At 49.4% G+C, this 16,497-nt stretch overlaps 1 protein-coding gene across 8 annotated transcripts in view; it reads right to left on the bottom strand.

The window, feature by feature from the left end:
* The window catches only part of FHIP1A (FHF complex subunit HOOK interacting protein 1A), a 202,420-nt gene that overhangs the window by 6,960 nt on the left and 178,963 nt on the right, over positions 1-16,497 (bottom strand). For all 8 annotated transcript variants that reach the window (XM_045576427.1, XM_045576426.1, XM_036424770.2 and 5 more), the window contains 3 exons: positions 12,633-13,763; positions 6,237-6,415; positions 5,500-5,638 (listed from right to left, as the gene is read on the bottom strand). In XM_045576427.1, coding sequence (XP_045432383.1) covers positions 5,500-5,638; positions 6,237-6,415; positions 12,633-13,763 — 1,449 coding nt within the window. The remainder of the gene's footprint in view (positions 1-5,499; positions 5,639-6,236; positions 6,416-12,632; positions 13,764-16,497) is intronic.

The following is a 16,497-nucleotide window of genomic DNA, read 5'->3' as shown; positions in this document are numbered from 1 at the left end:
CAAACCTCGCAAGTGTGTGTTGAAGGGAAGAAGGCGGGTGGGGAGTGGTGGGTCCGGTTCTATGACTGACTGAAGCCTGAAGACAGCCCTGAGCACGCACTAGTCCCCTCGGTGGCTCACATACTTGTCCAGCAGATAACCTTCAGCACAGGCATGAGATGTTAGGCTTTTATGCCAAAGCCTGGATAAGGAACATGATGCAGAGAATGTGACAAGAATTTAGGTTTATCAGGAGCCCCCATGCCCAGGACTTGGCAAAGGGAAGCGTTGAAAAAGGCATCTCCTACTGACCAGTGATTCTCTCTCATTGATGTTTCTATTCCTCCCTCCCTTTCCCTTCTCTGGAATCAATAAAAATATTTTTAAATAAAAGACAGAAAAAGTCATCTCCTTCCATTGCATCAAACAAGTGACGGCATAACTCACCAGGATGGTAATAGGACATCTAAGGGCTCCACCTGCTCTCCTAAAACTCCTGGTGTCTGTTGGGAGACTGTCCTACTTGTGCTGGCAAAGCTTTAGCACACACATAGCACTGCTGCAGGGGGGAGGCAGGGCCACACAGCACTGCTGCAGAGGGAGGCGGGGCCACAGCCACTGCAAGCTCTGCAGCTCATACTCCAGCCTCTGGGGTTCCATAGTGACGGCATTCCTCCCCCTCCCGCAAGCCCCTTCTGACTGGGACCTCCAGCCTTCAGTGGAGGATAGGATGAGAGAAGCCACTGAAATGTTGGAAATTATGGAGAGGAAGTTGGGTGCTGGGAAGACATCTGGTGACATGTGGCTTGGGAGCCTCCCGTTAAGGACGGTTTCCAGGGGTTTCTATCTCAGTTCCAGTAACGTAGGTCTCAGATGACAATGAGCCCAAACTTGAACATATTCAAGTGATTTGCATTTTCATATCAAAGCAGTTTCACTAATTAAAATGGTTCAACTTTCCAGACTATTTAATTCCTGAACAGCTCTAGCCTTCATATAGTTATAGGGGTTATTTATGCCTCCTTCTGCCCCCTACTCAAAAGTCGCATTACTCTTTATAAATCATTATATTCATGCTCTTCATTATTTTGGCTGCTTTTCAGAATTCCAGTCCCATTTTTAACACTCTAAGAAGAGTGTCGCTTAACTACAGTGCTAAAAATTCTTGACATTTATAGTACTTTCCATATCTCACTACTATCATCTTTAGTGTTAAAAAAAAAATTCTTCGCTTTACTGCTTTAAATATCCTTTTTTATTAAAGCTTATCACAGTTCGTGCCATAAAGAACTAGAAAAGAACCTGCTGGTACCTTTCAGCAAAAGCCCACAGTGTGTCTGACATCAGAGGGTGGACCACAGAGTTGACGTCACTGAGGACAGTACTGACGTCACTCACCAACCATGGAGACATCCCCTCGGCACCTACACCCCAACCTCCAGCACTGCATCTCTCCACAGGTCCCATGAGGCTCACGAAGGACACTGTCCTGGACCAGTGGGTAATGGGACACGTGGGCACTGACCCCAGACCAAGACCTGCTCTCACACTGGCTCCCCACCTGGAATCCCCACCCCCACACCTCTGTCACTAGCCTTGAGACTCCAGTACTGCGGCTGAGAGCAGACTCCACCACCAGCTGGCTGAGTAACATCAGGCAACTTGCTTTACCTCTCTGTAATGTCCTCACGAGTGAAAGGCTCACAGAGTTGTAAGGATGAAATGAGTCAATAGGTAAAATGTACACAGGGGCCTCTTGATAGGTGTCAGCCATGTGTCGTCATTAATTCAGCTGCCACTGACTTTACAAAGCACTTTCTGTTTCCTGCCCCGGGGAGGAATTCCCTGATCAGCCTCCCACCCCATCCTATTTACCAATAATACCTGCATTGCCCTGTAGCCTGCATTGCTGTACGTTTTTCTTCCTCTGGGAGACTCAGATTTCTGAGAGCTGAGCCCCTACTCAATATGTCCCTTCCTGGCCCCACACATTTCCTTACTCAGAGTAGAAGCTAATAAACATTTGCTGGCTGAATGAGGGAAGAAACAGACCAACATCAGGTCTTCCCTACACTGATCTTTCTGGAGCTGGTTCATATTCCTGATCTACATCTTTCTCTTTCAAAGTCACTCTTCTTTTCTCCAAAAAGGTTTTTTGTGGCTCATATTTGTAGCTTGATCCATGAATTTAAAAAGTGTCATTGCTAAAGCTCATTTATCCAGCTTGAATCCTAGACTCCAAACTGTCTTCACTATAGAAGGCAGGTGGCCCCCTGTGAGGAGGACCAGGGCTGGCAGGGTACCCAGCTCTGTCCTGTCAGCATGGGACCAGCTTTCCAATGGGTCACGCAGCCCCATCGGGCTTTTGACTCAAAGCAAGAAAGCTAGAGGTGTGGTGCCTCCCTGGCAAGTAAATTATATAATGTCTGTTTCTTTTTCTGTAAAATGGGGCCAATACCTACCTCACCTCCCTCCCAGAACTAGACACCAGAGAGGACTCTGAATATAAATAAACACAGCCTCTGTGCTTGAGAAAGTATCCGAGGGGGAAATGAAAAGCCTGGGAAAGGGCTGAGTCTCAGAGACAAGGCGGCGATGGGATGGCTACACGGGAAGCCCATCGGCTCTGCAGCGGCGGTCACACAACCTACTGCTGTTTGAAGGCAGTGAGGAGGCCCTTTTTCTCCCGGGCCGCCAGGAGCTGAGGGAGGCATGGCCTGCCTGACAGAGCAGCTCTGGCTGCTGGGGCCTGAGACACCCTCATAAAGCACGTGCACAGAGGCCAGAGGAGGGGAGGCACAGATCAATGCCGGGGTCAGGAGTGGTTTTCAGAAACGCTGCCTTGGGTCGGAAAAGCTGCAACCCAGCATTTTCAAGACTAATCCTGGCAAGATTTCAGAAGTTAGGAGAGCAATCGTTACCGCTCTGCTCCTGGTCAGCAATGTCAGACGGAGCACAGACACGGACATGGGAAGCCCAGCGTTTGACCCCTTCCCGGGATTCCTCATTACACGTTCCGTTCTCAGGGACAGCGCCCCTGGACCCCGCTCCTAGGCAGCACCTGCCTCAGAAGCCCGCTCTGCACAGGGGACAGGGCCTTCCCCCTCCTGGGAATCTGGAGTTTTTTTCAAGTGGAGCAGAGGCCACCACTTTGCTAACCTGAGAGAAGTTAATGTGGAGAAACTCCATGAAAGGAAAGAATTAGATCCCAAGAGAAGCCCCACTAGGCAAAGCCCCGAGTGTCACAGACCTGAACAAGCGTCGGCCACAGCTGACCAATGGGACAGCATCATGTGGAACAAGCTCCCCTGGGCCCGTAGCTGGTGGCCATGGCCAACGGTCTGAAGCCAGAACAAAGCACGGGTGTGGGTGACCCCATCCTTCACCAGGACACGCACCTGTGACGTCCGTCAGCGTGTGTGCCCTCGGCCCGTGAACTAGGCAGGCAGTCTGAGGCACCTGGGCCGCATGGTCCCACCTGACTAACCTGGGCCCCTACTTTCAGCTTCCTTGCATGAAAATGAACCTAACAGTTCCTTTCTTGCCCGTTTCACAGTGCTGTTAGAAAATAAAAATGGACCGTCTGGGAAAACACTACAAACTATGAAATACAAAGGAAGACCAAGTCTGGAGTGTAATGTAAGGAAACTGAGGTCCCCTCCTGCCTGGTAGACTGCAAGATGGGCCACTCTTTGCAGCTCTTCCCATCAAGAGGTGGGAGTTTGCTGCTCTTGGACTGGGGCTGGCCCGGGGACTAAGGCCAATAGCATGCAGGATACCAGAGCCTCAGAAGAGCTTCTGTGTTCCTGCTCTCACTGCAGCCCCGGGGTAAGACATTTGACCAGCAGGGGTAAGCTGCTGGATGAGGAGAAACACAGACCCCTGCCATCCCCATTGCCCAGCCAGCAGCCACCCATGTGACTAAGGCCATCCCAGACACCAGCCACCTGCAGACAGCAACCCGCAAGCCAAACTCAGCCAAGCCCAGCCCAGGTGACCGCGCTGACTCCGAGTCCTCCATAAATGGCTTTCTATGAACCCACTGTTTGTGCAATGGCTTGGTATGCACAGGAGCTGACACACCCTCTCTCACAGGGTGCGATGTGGTAACACCCTCCCATTCAGGGGGAACAGGCTAACAGACCAGCTGTTCAGGCAGAGGCCACATGGGCCTGCAGTCCACCTTCCCACAGGCTCCTCTCCCTCCATGAATGGCCTGCCTGCTATCCTCTAGGCCAGTGTTTCCCAAACTTTTGACATATGTGTACCCCTTCTATAATTTTCGTAACGCTGATTACCCCTCGCACTCATGTGAACGTAGAATTAGGCGCAGCTAAGCACGGTGCAGTGCATATCCCCACCAAACTCCAGTACAATGCGTACCCCCACCAAATTCTTCCCATACCCCTGGGGGTATGCGTACCACACTTTGGGAAACACTGCGCTAGGCCAAAGCCTGAAGCCCCCCTCCCGGTGGCACAAGGCCCACCTTTCTTGCAAAATCTGCCTTGCAATGCCCTAAGGGCTCTTCACTCCCAGAGTCCTACAGCCACAGAGGAAGTCAGAGATGGAAAACAAATTCTTGAGAGTCAAGGAACCTGAGGCCTTAGTGAGGCCCAGTGACTGAGACCAAAGAGCTGCACAGAGGCGAGGTCAGCCTTCAGAGTTTCCCTTAAAGATTTAAGAATTGCCCTGAGGTAGATTTCTGTCTCTGGGAGCCAGTTTCTGCTCATAAGCCTTTAGCCCAGGACTGAGACCCCCACTCACCACTTGTCTCAGTCTTGAAAATGCTGTGTTGCAGCTTTTTGGACCCAAGGCAAATACGGGGCATTTCCTGGTCCACACTCACCCAGGCCACAGTGATAGCTTAGAGAACAACTAGCAGTCCAATCATCCAACCTGGGCTTACGCGAAGCAAAGCATGGTGCTCCCCAGGCTGGCCGGCCAGCAGGGCGACCTCAGTTCTCCTGTGGGGCACCCACCCACCACCCTCCCTGCCCACCTTTCCAGGAGGCCCCAAGAGCTGATGAAAAGTCACCCTTAGGAACTTGAAGTGGAGCATAAACTTTACTTCTCTCAGTCCAAATGAATAGTTTTTTATCTTCTAGAGCCCTAAAGCACATTTATTTGGGGCCCAATAGTCTCTGAAAACATAATGAAGAGAGCAATGCCCTCCTCAGGGTAGGGCTGGCCAAGACGTGGCTCAGGGTGCGCAGGGAGTGCCTCCCGGCAAGAGGCACCAAGTTATGTATTCTAGGCCGCTGACAACCCACACATCCCTCCTTCCCTGTGGAAGCACATGCCCGCTAGACCCTCCAAACGGCGAATGGGCCGGGTGTGGGCCGGCAGACCTTTCTTTAGTCTTAAAGACACTAACAGGAAACTCCTCACAGTTTCATAAAAAAGAAAATACAATTTAGATGCTTTAGAGCCCACGGGCCTATGCAGCATCTTTGAACCCAGATGGAGTGGCTATGAAATGGAGGAGGAGGAGAGATGCAGGGGAAAAGTCCGGCTCACCTTTGGGTAGTGACTCAGCTGTCACATCGGACATGTCCACTCGGAAGAGCAGGTATTGCTGGGCTTGTATGAGGAGCCCTGGGAAGTCTCTCTCCATAGAAGCAAACTGTTCGATCTTGTTTTTCACAGATGCTAGCACCTGTCAAAGGACATGAAAGATGTTAATGCTTCACATGGAAGCAATCTCTCTCGTGTTCAATCTCTCTCTCAGGGGCAGCCCTTTGGGCAGGAACTGTTCTGTTAGGCCAGTGGTCGGCAAACTCATTAGTCAACAGAGCCAAATATCAATAGTACAACGATTGAAATTTCTTTTGAGAGCCATATTTTTAAAACTTAAACTTCTTCTAATGCCACTTCTTCAAAATAGACTCACCCAGGCTGTGGTATTTTATGGAAGAGCCACATTCAAAGGGCCAAAGAGCCACATGTGGCTCGAGAGCCATGGTTTGCAGATCACTGTGTTAGGTATTTGCTCAATCCTAACTGACCTGCCGGGGTGTTTTGGCTGGGTGTCCTCTGAACATCAAACTAAATGAAGTTGTGCTGTTTGCTAGAATAATCTACACACAACTAGCAAAACAAAATGAGGAAGGAGAGCAAATGAATGAGAACAGAGGAATTAAAAACAAACAAACAACAACAACAAAACAACCCACAAAATAACGGAAAGGAGAGGGGGACCCTGCTCATCAGCACCAGTAAAATCAGCAGGTGTGGGTGTGGCTCAGCCAACGTACCTGGTAGAGAGAGCGCACGCTGGGCTGGAAGACCATGTTGGTGTTGAGCAGGAAGGAGCGCAGCAGTGGCTGCGGGTAGCTGGCCAGCTGTGTGATGATCCCGATAAGCAGCAAATTAACGTGCAAAGAGTTCTCCAGCATGTTCTCCAGCTTCGACAGGACCACGCTGATGAACGGGCCTGCGGGAGGGACACGGGCTTCAGGGCTGGCGGGCACAGGCCAGCCACCGGGGCCACGGCTCCCAAACCACAGCCCCAACAGGTGCAAGTCCCATGCAGACCCGGGAAAGGCAGCCGGCTCTCCTCCTGCCTAAAACCCATGCACACAACCAACCACCGCCACAAGGAGAGCAGGCAAATGGGCATGGGAGCTACTATCGCGATTCCATGAGTACTTTTAACACTTGGGAAACTATCACAGACCTTGGCAGATCATTTACTGTTTAAACTTAAGATATACTTTCCCACACTCTTTCCATACTTGGTGCTGCCAATGCTCAAAACCATGATGTTTTCACCTCATGACCCTGCAAGTGGTAGGGCTCCATGCAAACACGAGAGGCCACAGTTTGGGTAACAAAAAAATCTTTGTGCTATTAAAGAATAGCAAACACGTATGAACTGTTTTATCAGACAATTACATTGTGAACAGGGGCAGTCTGTCCCCAACAAGCACTGTGAGAACTAATGTCATAGTTCGGAAGGACAAGGAAAGACAAGGTAAATGAGGCTGGTAGCCCCGAGCAACTTGGTAAGCAGCCTTCAATTTTCAGATGGGAGGAAGGGAGGAGAGAAAGGACTTCACCTAGGCAGATACAGTCCGGTATGTCTGAGCTTCCTTAAAAAAAGAAAATCCATATTTCATTAAAAAGCAGTTCCTAAAAAAATTAAGAAAGCAGGAGCTTCGACTAATTGGGTCACCAGAAAATTAACATGCTTTGAGTTCATTGAAGACAGGGGAAAAAATCCAGAAAATTAATCTGGCAGTAATAAAATTACCGGAAGATATTTTCTAGTTTTACCATAAAAGTGGTCCATTAAGCAAAATCAATGAGTATTTCTCTCAGTGGAGCTATTGATGATGCCACTAAACCATAGCATCTTTATAACAAAGCACTTATCCTCTGATGGATAAACGTACCTTATGAAGACGTCACCAACATTAATATGAGTTTAACTTCCCCACATGAAGCTTTGTTCAGAAGCCGTGGCGGTGAGAAATGAGAGTACCTAACACCTCTTTCCTACGCGGACCAGTACCAGGGCAATAATCCCGCTGCCAGGAGCACAAAGCATGTCTCTAAGGATCTCAAAACACAGAGAAGGCGCCATCCCCTCCTGAACTGAACTTAGCCTTGGGATGGGTGTTGAGCTCCTCAGTCACAGTCGATGACCCAGAAGGTCGATGGGCCCTTCACACAGCGAGCCTTTGGAGAGCACTTGCTTTCAAAACAACCCTGGCAGTGTTTGCCAAACTATTCAGGGACTCTGGGTTGAAACCCCAACTTGAAGCATCTTGATGGACTTCCATCAAGAACCCCAGAAATGGCCAATACCAGTTTGGCTCAGTGGATAGAGCGTTGGCCTGTGGACTTAAAGCTCCCAGGTTCGATTCTGGTCAAGGGCATGTACCTTGGTTGCAGGCACATCCACAGTAGGTGGAGTGCAGGAGGCAGCTGATCGATGTTTCTCTCTCATCAATATTTCTAACTTTCTATACCTCTCCCTTCTTCTTTGTAAAAAATATCAATAATATATATATATATATATTTTTTTTTTAATATATATTTTTTAAAGAACCCCAGAAATGTCCTCAGGCATCACAATGCAATTCTAGCTTTCCAGGTAAGATCCACAGAGGCGGCTGTCCTCACCCTCCTCGACCCGGACCCAGCCTTTCACACCCCCTCTTGCACACCCCCGTACAGTGCCAGGCTCCGCATCTGCTTCCTACAGAGGGAGCAGACAGGTGAATTAAACCATGTGTAGGTGGGGAGAGTCTCTGGTAATACACATGGACTTAATGTGAACCCTCAGTTTCCCTGGCACGTCCCAGGCTGCACTTGGCCTCAGCCGGTCATCCCACAGACATGAAGGTGGGTGGCCATGCAGTGACCAGGACACAGAGAAAACTGCTGCCAACACTGCTGCCAGGGCAGAGAGAAAACCCAGCGCAGTCGCACCCTGGGAGCGTGCCATCCCTGTATCACCTGCATGACAGAGCATTAGGTCAAAGCCAGAAGATGGTCATTATGAGCCACTAATGGCATGAATTACAACTTCTTAGCCACATGCAATAAGAAATAGACATTAAACCCTTTCAAATTCCTGTTTTATCTTAGTTGATTTCTAACACTTTAAAAGCAGTTGCCAGGGGAAACTGGTAAGCAGCTGAACAGCAGAAAACAGCTGCAATTCAGAAAGCACAGGTGTGAATGGGGGTGACGCCCGAGGAAGAGTGACTGGTGACATTTCTGAGGTTCTGGATGGAACCCCATCAAGTTGCTTTCAAATTGGGTTTGCCATCCAGAGTTCATCCCCTCTTATTCTAGAAGGACAGATAAACTCCGCAGCCATAAGATGTGTAATTTTTCATAACAACTAAGGCAATCTCTACTGCCCTTTCCTGTCACTCACTCCCCTGTCCTCAAGTGCCCCTTCCCCTGCCTCAATATGACACCCCCCCACCCCCACACATCCTATATTTCCTGACTCCAATGAACGGAGCTGCCATCAATTCTGTGCCGGCTCTGCCCATCCCACGTTGGAAATACCCCCTGAATGTGGCCCTTCACCCCCACCCCTGCCTGCTGTGCCTGAGGTCAGTCACAGGTTCATCCCTTCCTGTCCGGACGCCAGCGGAAGTTTTTCTATTTTCATAGGGATCAAAATGATTTAAAAAATGTGTTTTCTTCAAACAGTTTAGGAGTATAAAATAAACAACAGGCCTCCACCTGGAGGCAATTCCCCTTAACATTCTAGTGTTTTCTTCAAGAAATGTTTTATGTCTATAATTTAGTAATTGAATTTTTATTTAAGACATTAATCACTATGTGCTAGGCAGAGTTCTAAGCACTTATCTTGTATCAGCTTACCTACATACTTATACTCTATGAAGTATGTTTATTATGTATCCCCATTGAAAGATGAGGCAAAATGCCAAGTGCACACAGCCTGTAAATGGAAGAGTCTGCTTCAGTTCAGACCAACCATCTCTTTCCAACACTATATCATGTCTCCCAGTCATGTGAGTGTGGGTGCATGTGTGTGTGTGTGTGTGTGTGTGTGTGCATGTGAGTATATGTATTTTTTATGACGACATTCTCTACACACTGCTCTGCACCTTGCTCTTCCACTTAGCAACATACCCCAAAGCCTGTGCCATGTCAGCACATACAGAGCTGCCTCACCTCTCTCAGGGCCATGCAGACCATGTTGCCATGGGAGTCGCGTTAGTAAAACAGTCTCCTACCAGCAGACAGCAGGATGTGTCTGGCCTTTTTCCACTATAAACAATGCTGCAGTGAACACCTTTAAGGATCCATTTTGGCACATAAGTGTGAGGACAACTGAGAAACTGCCCCTCGAAATAGGATTGCTGGAGCCCAGCCTTGGTGCACTCTGAACTCTGGCACAACCGTCTCTTACTCAACCTCCCTGGCACTGCCCTCTCCAATCCTGTGCCCTCCGTGCTACTCCAATCACATCCAATCACATCCCTGCCAACGCTAATACTTCTGGGGCATCGTCAGCACAAGGTCCCCAGCTTGGCCCAAAGGCCCCCTGTGAGCTGGCATGCACCAAGCTCGCTGGTCTCCTCTCTCATGCACACGTTCTCTGCCCTGCACACCCGCACGTTCACACCCCATGCGCTGTCGGCCTCATCTGCCTTCTGCCTGTTGTGTCTGCTGCCTGGACTGTGGTTCTCAGGCACCTTTACCTAGTTCCATTCACTGCTGTGGCCCTCTGAGAAGCCTTCCCCGCTCCCTGCCCTGGGCCCCCGTAGGACTTGGCATACAGCGACTGACAATGCATTTCTCACTAAGAGAGCTCAGTTCTTTGTTGATGTCTCCTCTAAAAGTCCACAAACTCCTTCATTTTTGTGTGTTTAGTACCTAGCATAGGACCTGCCACATAAAGGTCTCTAACAAAATCAATTAGAGAAATGAAAAGGAAACTTTGATTTTACTCAGAGGCAAACTCATTTCAGCGGAAACCAGGATCCTACGCAGAGATGGACGTCCAGCCGAACACTGCAGCACACACAAGGCCAAAGTTCGCAGGCGCGGGAAGAGTAAAGATGTTTCCTGAAGTTGTGTATGCGTTTCAAAGGCAAAAAAGGCATGTTTTATTGTAGTTAAAATGACCAGGAGCTTTTCCTATGCTAATAAATGAGCAAATTGCCATTGCAGTTACAGTTGTGTATATCTAGTTCTAGTCGTGATGTCTTTCTATGGAGAAAACAGTCCATTTAGGTGAGTTTTCAGTAGTCAGAGGAGCTAGTAAATTGCAGAAGTTTCGACAGAGGAACAACCCAATAAATTCCACCTCAATAGTGTTTGGGGTTGTTGTTTTTTTCTTTGAAATGTTTCATCTAAGTAAGCAAGAGGTAAAAATAAAATACACTTGTTTTAATATGTGATTGTGTTCAGCAATGATTATTTTATTGACTAGGTAGATTAAAGTTAAATAAATTACAACAACAACAACAACAAAGAGAGGGGGGGAAATGTCCTATATGTGTCAAAAAACTCACTATGTTTTGTTGGCTCTCAAGTGTACCATAGCAAAATATTGATGTTATTTAATAAGGTATTATATTAGCTTTTTTTTGCCCTAAGCTATACTTGGTTTCCTCAATTTACATATTACCCAGGGATGAGGTCCCTTAATAGAAGGCTGGCATTCTGGGAAAGGCTGGCCATTCGCCTGGGGCCCTTGAGTCCCGGAGAACAGTTCACACGGTTGGGATTTCCCGCTGGGTGAGAGCAAAGGGGGCCTGCTTCAGGCAACTCTGACTCCTGCGGTCCCTCTGCCCCTTCCTCGCACTGAGTCTCTGCCCCTCCTTCAGTTGGTCTGGGCCTTCCCTCCCCTCCTCCTCTCTATCGACTGGGAAAATTAAGCTCATTTAATCCTTTTTATTTATGATTGACTGACTGATTGAATTTTAATTAAAACCCATTCACACTGAAATGTTATCTCAACCAGAACCTCCAGCCTTTTAATTGTGGAATTAAAATCTTTCTCCCCATGTAGGCATCATTAAACAGAAGAATAAGTATTGGAGGAGGATCGTGAACCCGCCCGAAGCCTACCTGGCTGGACCAGAAGGTGACGTGACTCCCTCCGGGTTGGCTGACTGGAGGAGGCGGGAGAGGTTGCTCCTCCCCAGGCTGCCCCCTACTTGTCATGGAAGGACTGCTGGGGCTGCCAGCAACCTTCATACTGACCCCCCAGCATTACATTCAGTCCTCACGGGGAAGGGAGGTCACGTGGCAGAAAGTACCAGAGCCAGGATTCCTGGGAGGCATAACTCCAAGGCCACTGTCTGCCCCGTGCTGATGCCAGCTCCTTAGAGCCTCTCCTTGCTCCCCGAACACCATCGGGGTCCCTGAGTCTGATGAACCTGCCTCTGTGCCCAACCCTCTGCCTCACGATTTGCAGGTCTGGGTGTGATTGGCCAATATTTAATGGCATTCTGCACCATAATCCCTCACCCAACCCACTTACCTGATCCTCCCCTATCACTGCCTCTCCCATGAGGTCTACCTGTGGCGGGGTGTATCACTGGGACACCCATTCTGCAGCAGAGATGTTTATGTGGGTCTCCTGTACCTACTTTCGGATGAAGAGTTTGTGATTATCTGGAAGGAGCTCCCAGGCAAAGACCCAACTAACCAATGGCCCGGATGTGTCCACAGCAAGTGTTCTGGGTGCCAACCACCTGCTGTGGTCAGCGTGCAGGTGCTGGGCCAGAGCAGACAGCAAGCCAACACCTGGGTCCTCAGGGAGCATACGCTCATGGAGAGTGGGAGGGAAGTACTTTTTTAAAAATACACATACATTCAATGCTAAGGAGGAAAATAATTTAGACGAAAGGAAATGAGGCTATTCAATAACGAGACAGGATTTCTTGTGTGGTTTCAGCAGTCCAAGTACTATCATGGGTGTGACAGTAAAATTTAACCTCTAACTTGCTGGTGGAGAAAAACACGACAATCCTGGCAAGACTGACAAAATAAAATGAAAATGAAACCACCCCTCCTCAACCCTCCACAAAAGTACTTCCACCCTCTGTTAGGTAAATGCCCCTCACCCCCACCTACCTTACTCTCCTGTGGCAATATGCACAAGCGCTTTCAAAAGCAGAAATCACAAAGCAAGCTAAGACGGTCACCTGTGAACGGGGCGCTCTGAGTCCTCACGGGCCGGCGACCGGCACTGCCAGCCTCCTCTCTCACCCCAAAGGGGGATGGCGCCGTCTCTTCGGCAGGAGCTTCCACCATCAGAGAGTCAAAGTCATCCTCCTCCTCCTCCTCCTCCTCCTCCTGCAGGTCCTTCCTCCCCTCCTCCTGCTCCTGTTCCTCTTTGCTCTCTTCCTTCCCCTCTTGTTCTTCTGGGAGGAGCAAGGGGTCCGGTCCCTGGGAAGAGAAGTTCTGCCCCATCAGGCCCTGGGCGCCGGAGTCCAGTTCTTTAATGATCTGGTCGTACCGGGCCATGAAATCTTCCCCCTCCGGGTCCACCGCCGTGGGGTCTGCACCGCAGGCCTCTGCCCCGGAGTCAGGGGGTGCTGACTCTGCGCTGGATTCCGGGGCCACCCGGGGCCCCTTCTCCGGGGGTGGCTCCGCGGACACGCTGTCCCGGTGCTGCTCCTCCTGGGGGTCCGCCTCTGGCTGCGGGCCGGGCAGGGGGCCGTTGTCCGTGGGGGGACTCTGCTCCTCGGCCTGGCCCGGGGCCGGGGGCCGCGCAGGCTCCTCCTCCTGGGACTGTCCGGTGTCGTCGGCGTCCTTCTCCGCACACAGCCTGTACACCATCACGTCGTCCTGAAAGTCCGATTCCTCGATGTACGACCCCTTGAAGCGCAGGATGGCGTTCTTCTTCATCTCCTGGATGTGCTTGGGGGGATCGATGGGCGCTGGGGGGCCCGGATTCTCCAGCTCGGCCCCGGCCCCCGAGGAGATGCCGGTGTCGTAGCTGTCGTCCCACTCCAGCTCCGTGTGGCCCCGGTCCTTCCTGGGCAGCAGCTGAGGCCCCTGCTCCGCGGGGAGCTGCTGCGGGAGCCGGAGCCTGAGCGCGGGGCAGGCGGGGCTGGGGGCGCCCTCCTCCGCCAGGCTCTGGAGGAAGGTGTCGGGGTCCGGGGAGTCTCCGTCGTAGAGGGCGGACCAGACCCGGCAGTCCCGCATGCAGCGGAGGATGTTGGCGTGGGCCTCCCAGAGGTACTGCAGGTAGCTGATGTCCAGGGCCCTGCCGTACTCCACGATGCAGGCCGACGGGGAGGACGCCTCGGGGAGCGGCTGCTCTGGGGGCCCTGCCGGAGGCAGAAACAGGTCAGAGTGACACTCGGAGAAGTGAGGGGACATAGGCCTTGGGGGTGTGGGGACAGAGGCCTTGGGGGTGTGGGGACAGAAGCCTTGGGGGTGTGAGGACAGAGGCCTTGGGAGTGTGGGGACAGGGGCCTTGGGGGTGTGGGGACAGGGGCCTTGGGGGTGTGGGGACAGGGGCCTTGGGGGTGTGGAGACAGGGGCCTTGGGGGTGTGGGGACAGGGGCCTTGGGGGTGTGGGGACAGGGGCCTTGGGGGTGTGGGGACAGAGGCCTTGGGGGGGTGGGGGTGGAGAGACAGTAGCCTTGAGTGGAGGGGGAGGAGAAACAAAGGCAATGGAAAGGTGTGTGACCCATCCAGCTGCTGAGATCTTCTTCCACCAGCTACTTTGGTTCTCATAGTTCCTGGTTAAATGATTTCTGAATAATTTAAAATGCTTACATTTTTAAGAAGGAAAGACAAGAGCAGAAAGTCTACCCTCATAGGAGAAACTGAACCAATGTGGCCAGTGAGATACTGGCTGTCTCCAAAAGAAAACTTACATGGCAGCAGTCCTCAGAGAAATAAGAGCGAGCCGTGGCAACCTCTCGGGTTGCCGAGAGGACTGACTTAGGCAGCATATCGGATATAGTACCTGCCACAGGGTCGGTAGTGATTTTAAAGATTTTTACTTTGATTCTAAAGTGGGAGGCCTGTAATCCATGAATTCGGGGAGCAGATTTTCTCCAGAAAACGGCGGGTTTTAGAAAAGCCTGTTGACTTGTGCTGCCTTCCTGGGAACTATTAAGGTTGCTATGTACCAAATGGGCTCTTCATGACCAAGTTCTATTCGCTACCAAAATGGTTCTTTTCACCTAAGGATGATTCAAGTGTTCCCATATTCTGCCTTTGATGTTCAAACTCTTTACTGCATAACTGGAAAATAGGAACTTCAGGGGGAAAAGGACTCAAACAAGGAAAAATATATACTCTGCAGTTCCCTTAAACATCTCCCATGTGGCAGGTGCTTTATCGGTGCGAATTTAATCCTCACAACAACCTATGTGGTAGACAGTATTTTCTGCAATTATAGATTAAGAAATTGAAGCTGAGCCCTCGCTGGTTTGGCTCAGTGGACAGAGCATCCGCCTGTGGACTGAAGGGTCCTGGGTACGATTCCAATCACATGTCTGGGTTGTGGGCTCAATTCCCAGTAGGAAAGTAGGAGGGGCATGTAAGAGGCAGCTGATCAATGATTCTCTCTCATCATTGATGTTTCTATCTCTCTCCTTCCCTTCCTCTCCGAAATAAATAACATAAAAATATACTTTAAAAATAAAGAGATCTTTTTAAAAAAAATAAAATAAAATAAATTGAGGCTGAGACATAAGACCACCCAACTAACTGGTCCATGGCAGAGCCACCGCTCAAGCACAGGGTGTCTCTGATGCCACACCTTTGCAAGCTTCTTATCTCATTATCTAAATCTTCTCCAGACCAGGTCAGAATGAGACCTTTAGGAATATATATTTTCAGGCCATCAAGGTGGACATAATTCTTTTTTTTTTTTATGGTTCTACTACTAAAAGGTTAGTGTTGACCTCCTATCCACTGTAAATAAAAATACATTTAAAAACAATACTAACAATATTTATTTAGCACTTACTACATGCCACGTCGACTTCTAAAGTTTTACATGTCCAAGGGCACTTACCCTTGGAACAACTCTTTCAGGCAGGCACTACTTTACATACGAGGAAAACGGTTTAAAAGGTTAAGCAATTTGCCCAAGAAAGTAGCAGAGCCCAAGATTCAGAATCCTAGCTCTTAGCCACCGCACAATAACTATATCATCTATCTCCCCTCCCACCTACCCACTTCTCTATCTATGTAGCCACCCATCCATTAGAGCGTTTGTCTGCTGTAAGGAACCCCAGAGGCAGTGCAGTGGAAAAAACAGAGGACCTACCGCTAGATAACCTTGAACAAGCCAATCCCCCTCTCTGAATTTGTTTCTTCATCTCTAACCTGGCATCCTACCTTCTCCGAAGAATTAAATATGGTAACACAGGGAAAGAAAGTGGCAGGCACTCCACAATTGTCCATTTAACTTAAATTTTGAATTCTGTGGCAAGATCAGCCACAGAGTCATCCTTGAAGTAACATTTTTAGTAAAGAAAGACATCAAGTTTCAAATAAAAGTTTTTAAAAAATAAGTACTTGGCAGGAAAATAGAAGAAATCCACATTAGTTTAACCAACAGGAAAATATACCTAAAATCCATCTTGTTATACTACCACAAAAATTACTAATTTTCATGCATACACTGTATATGTAAAGAGCAAAAATCAGTAAGACAACCTTAATTTCTAAAAAAAATTACATTTATACCAAATAGGCTGATATCTTCTGAATCAAGCAGACTGGGGCCTAACAGAAGTATACCTGGATGAACAGAATACAGATCGGATCACCAGAATGAACACCAGGACTGAGCCACATGCTAGTGGTGGTAGGACAGGCAGAACCCTCCTGGACTAAAACAGCCCTCTGACCACTAAAAATACACAGCGCCCCCTTGTTCCTGCTGCCTGCAGGGAGCCAGGCTGATAGAGGTGACTATTTCCATTTTACTGGTACAAGATAAGGTACAGCTGGCAAACAGCACATCATTCCTGTAGGTCAATCAAATGACTCAGATACTGTTTATATATATCACAAATTTTGAGTTTTATGAGACAT

The sequence above is a fragment of the Pipistrellus kuhlii genome, unplaced genomic scaffold (assembly GCF_014108245.1).
Source record: "Pipistrellus kuhlii isolate mPipKuh1 unplaced genomic scaffold, mPipKuh1.p scaffold_m20_p_8, whole genome shotgun sequence".
Lineage (NCBI taxonomy): Eukaryota > Metazoa > Chordata > Mammalia > Chiroptera > Vespertilionidae > Pipistrellus > Pipistrellus kuhlii.
This window is presented reverse-complemented; position numbering and strand designations above follow the sequence as displayed.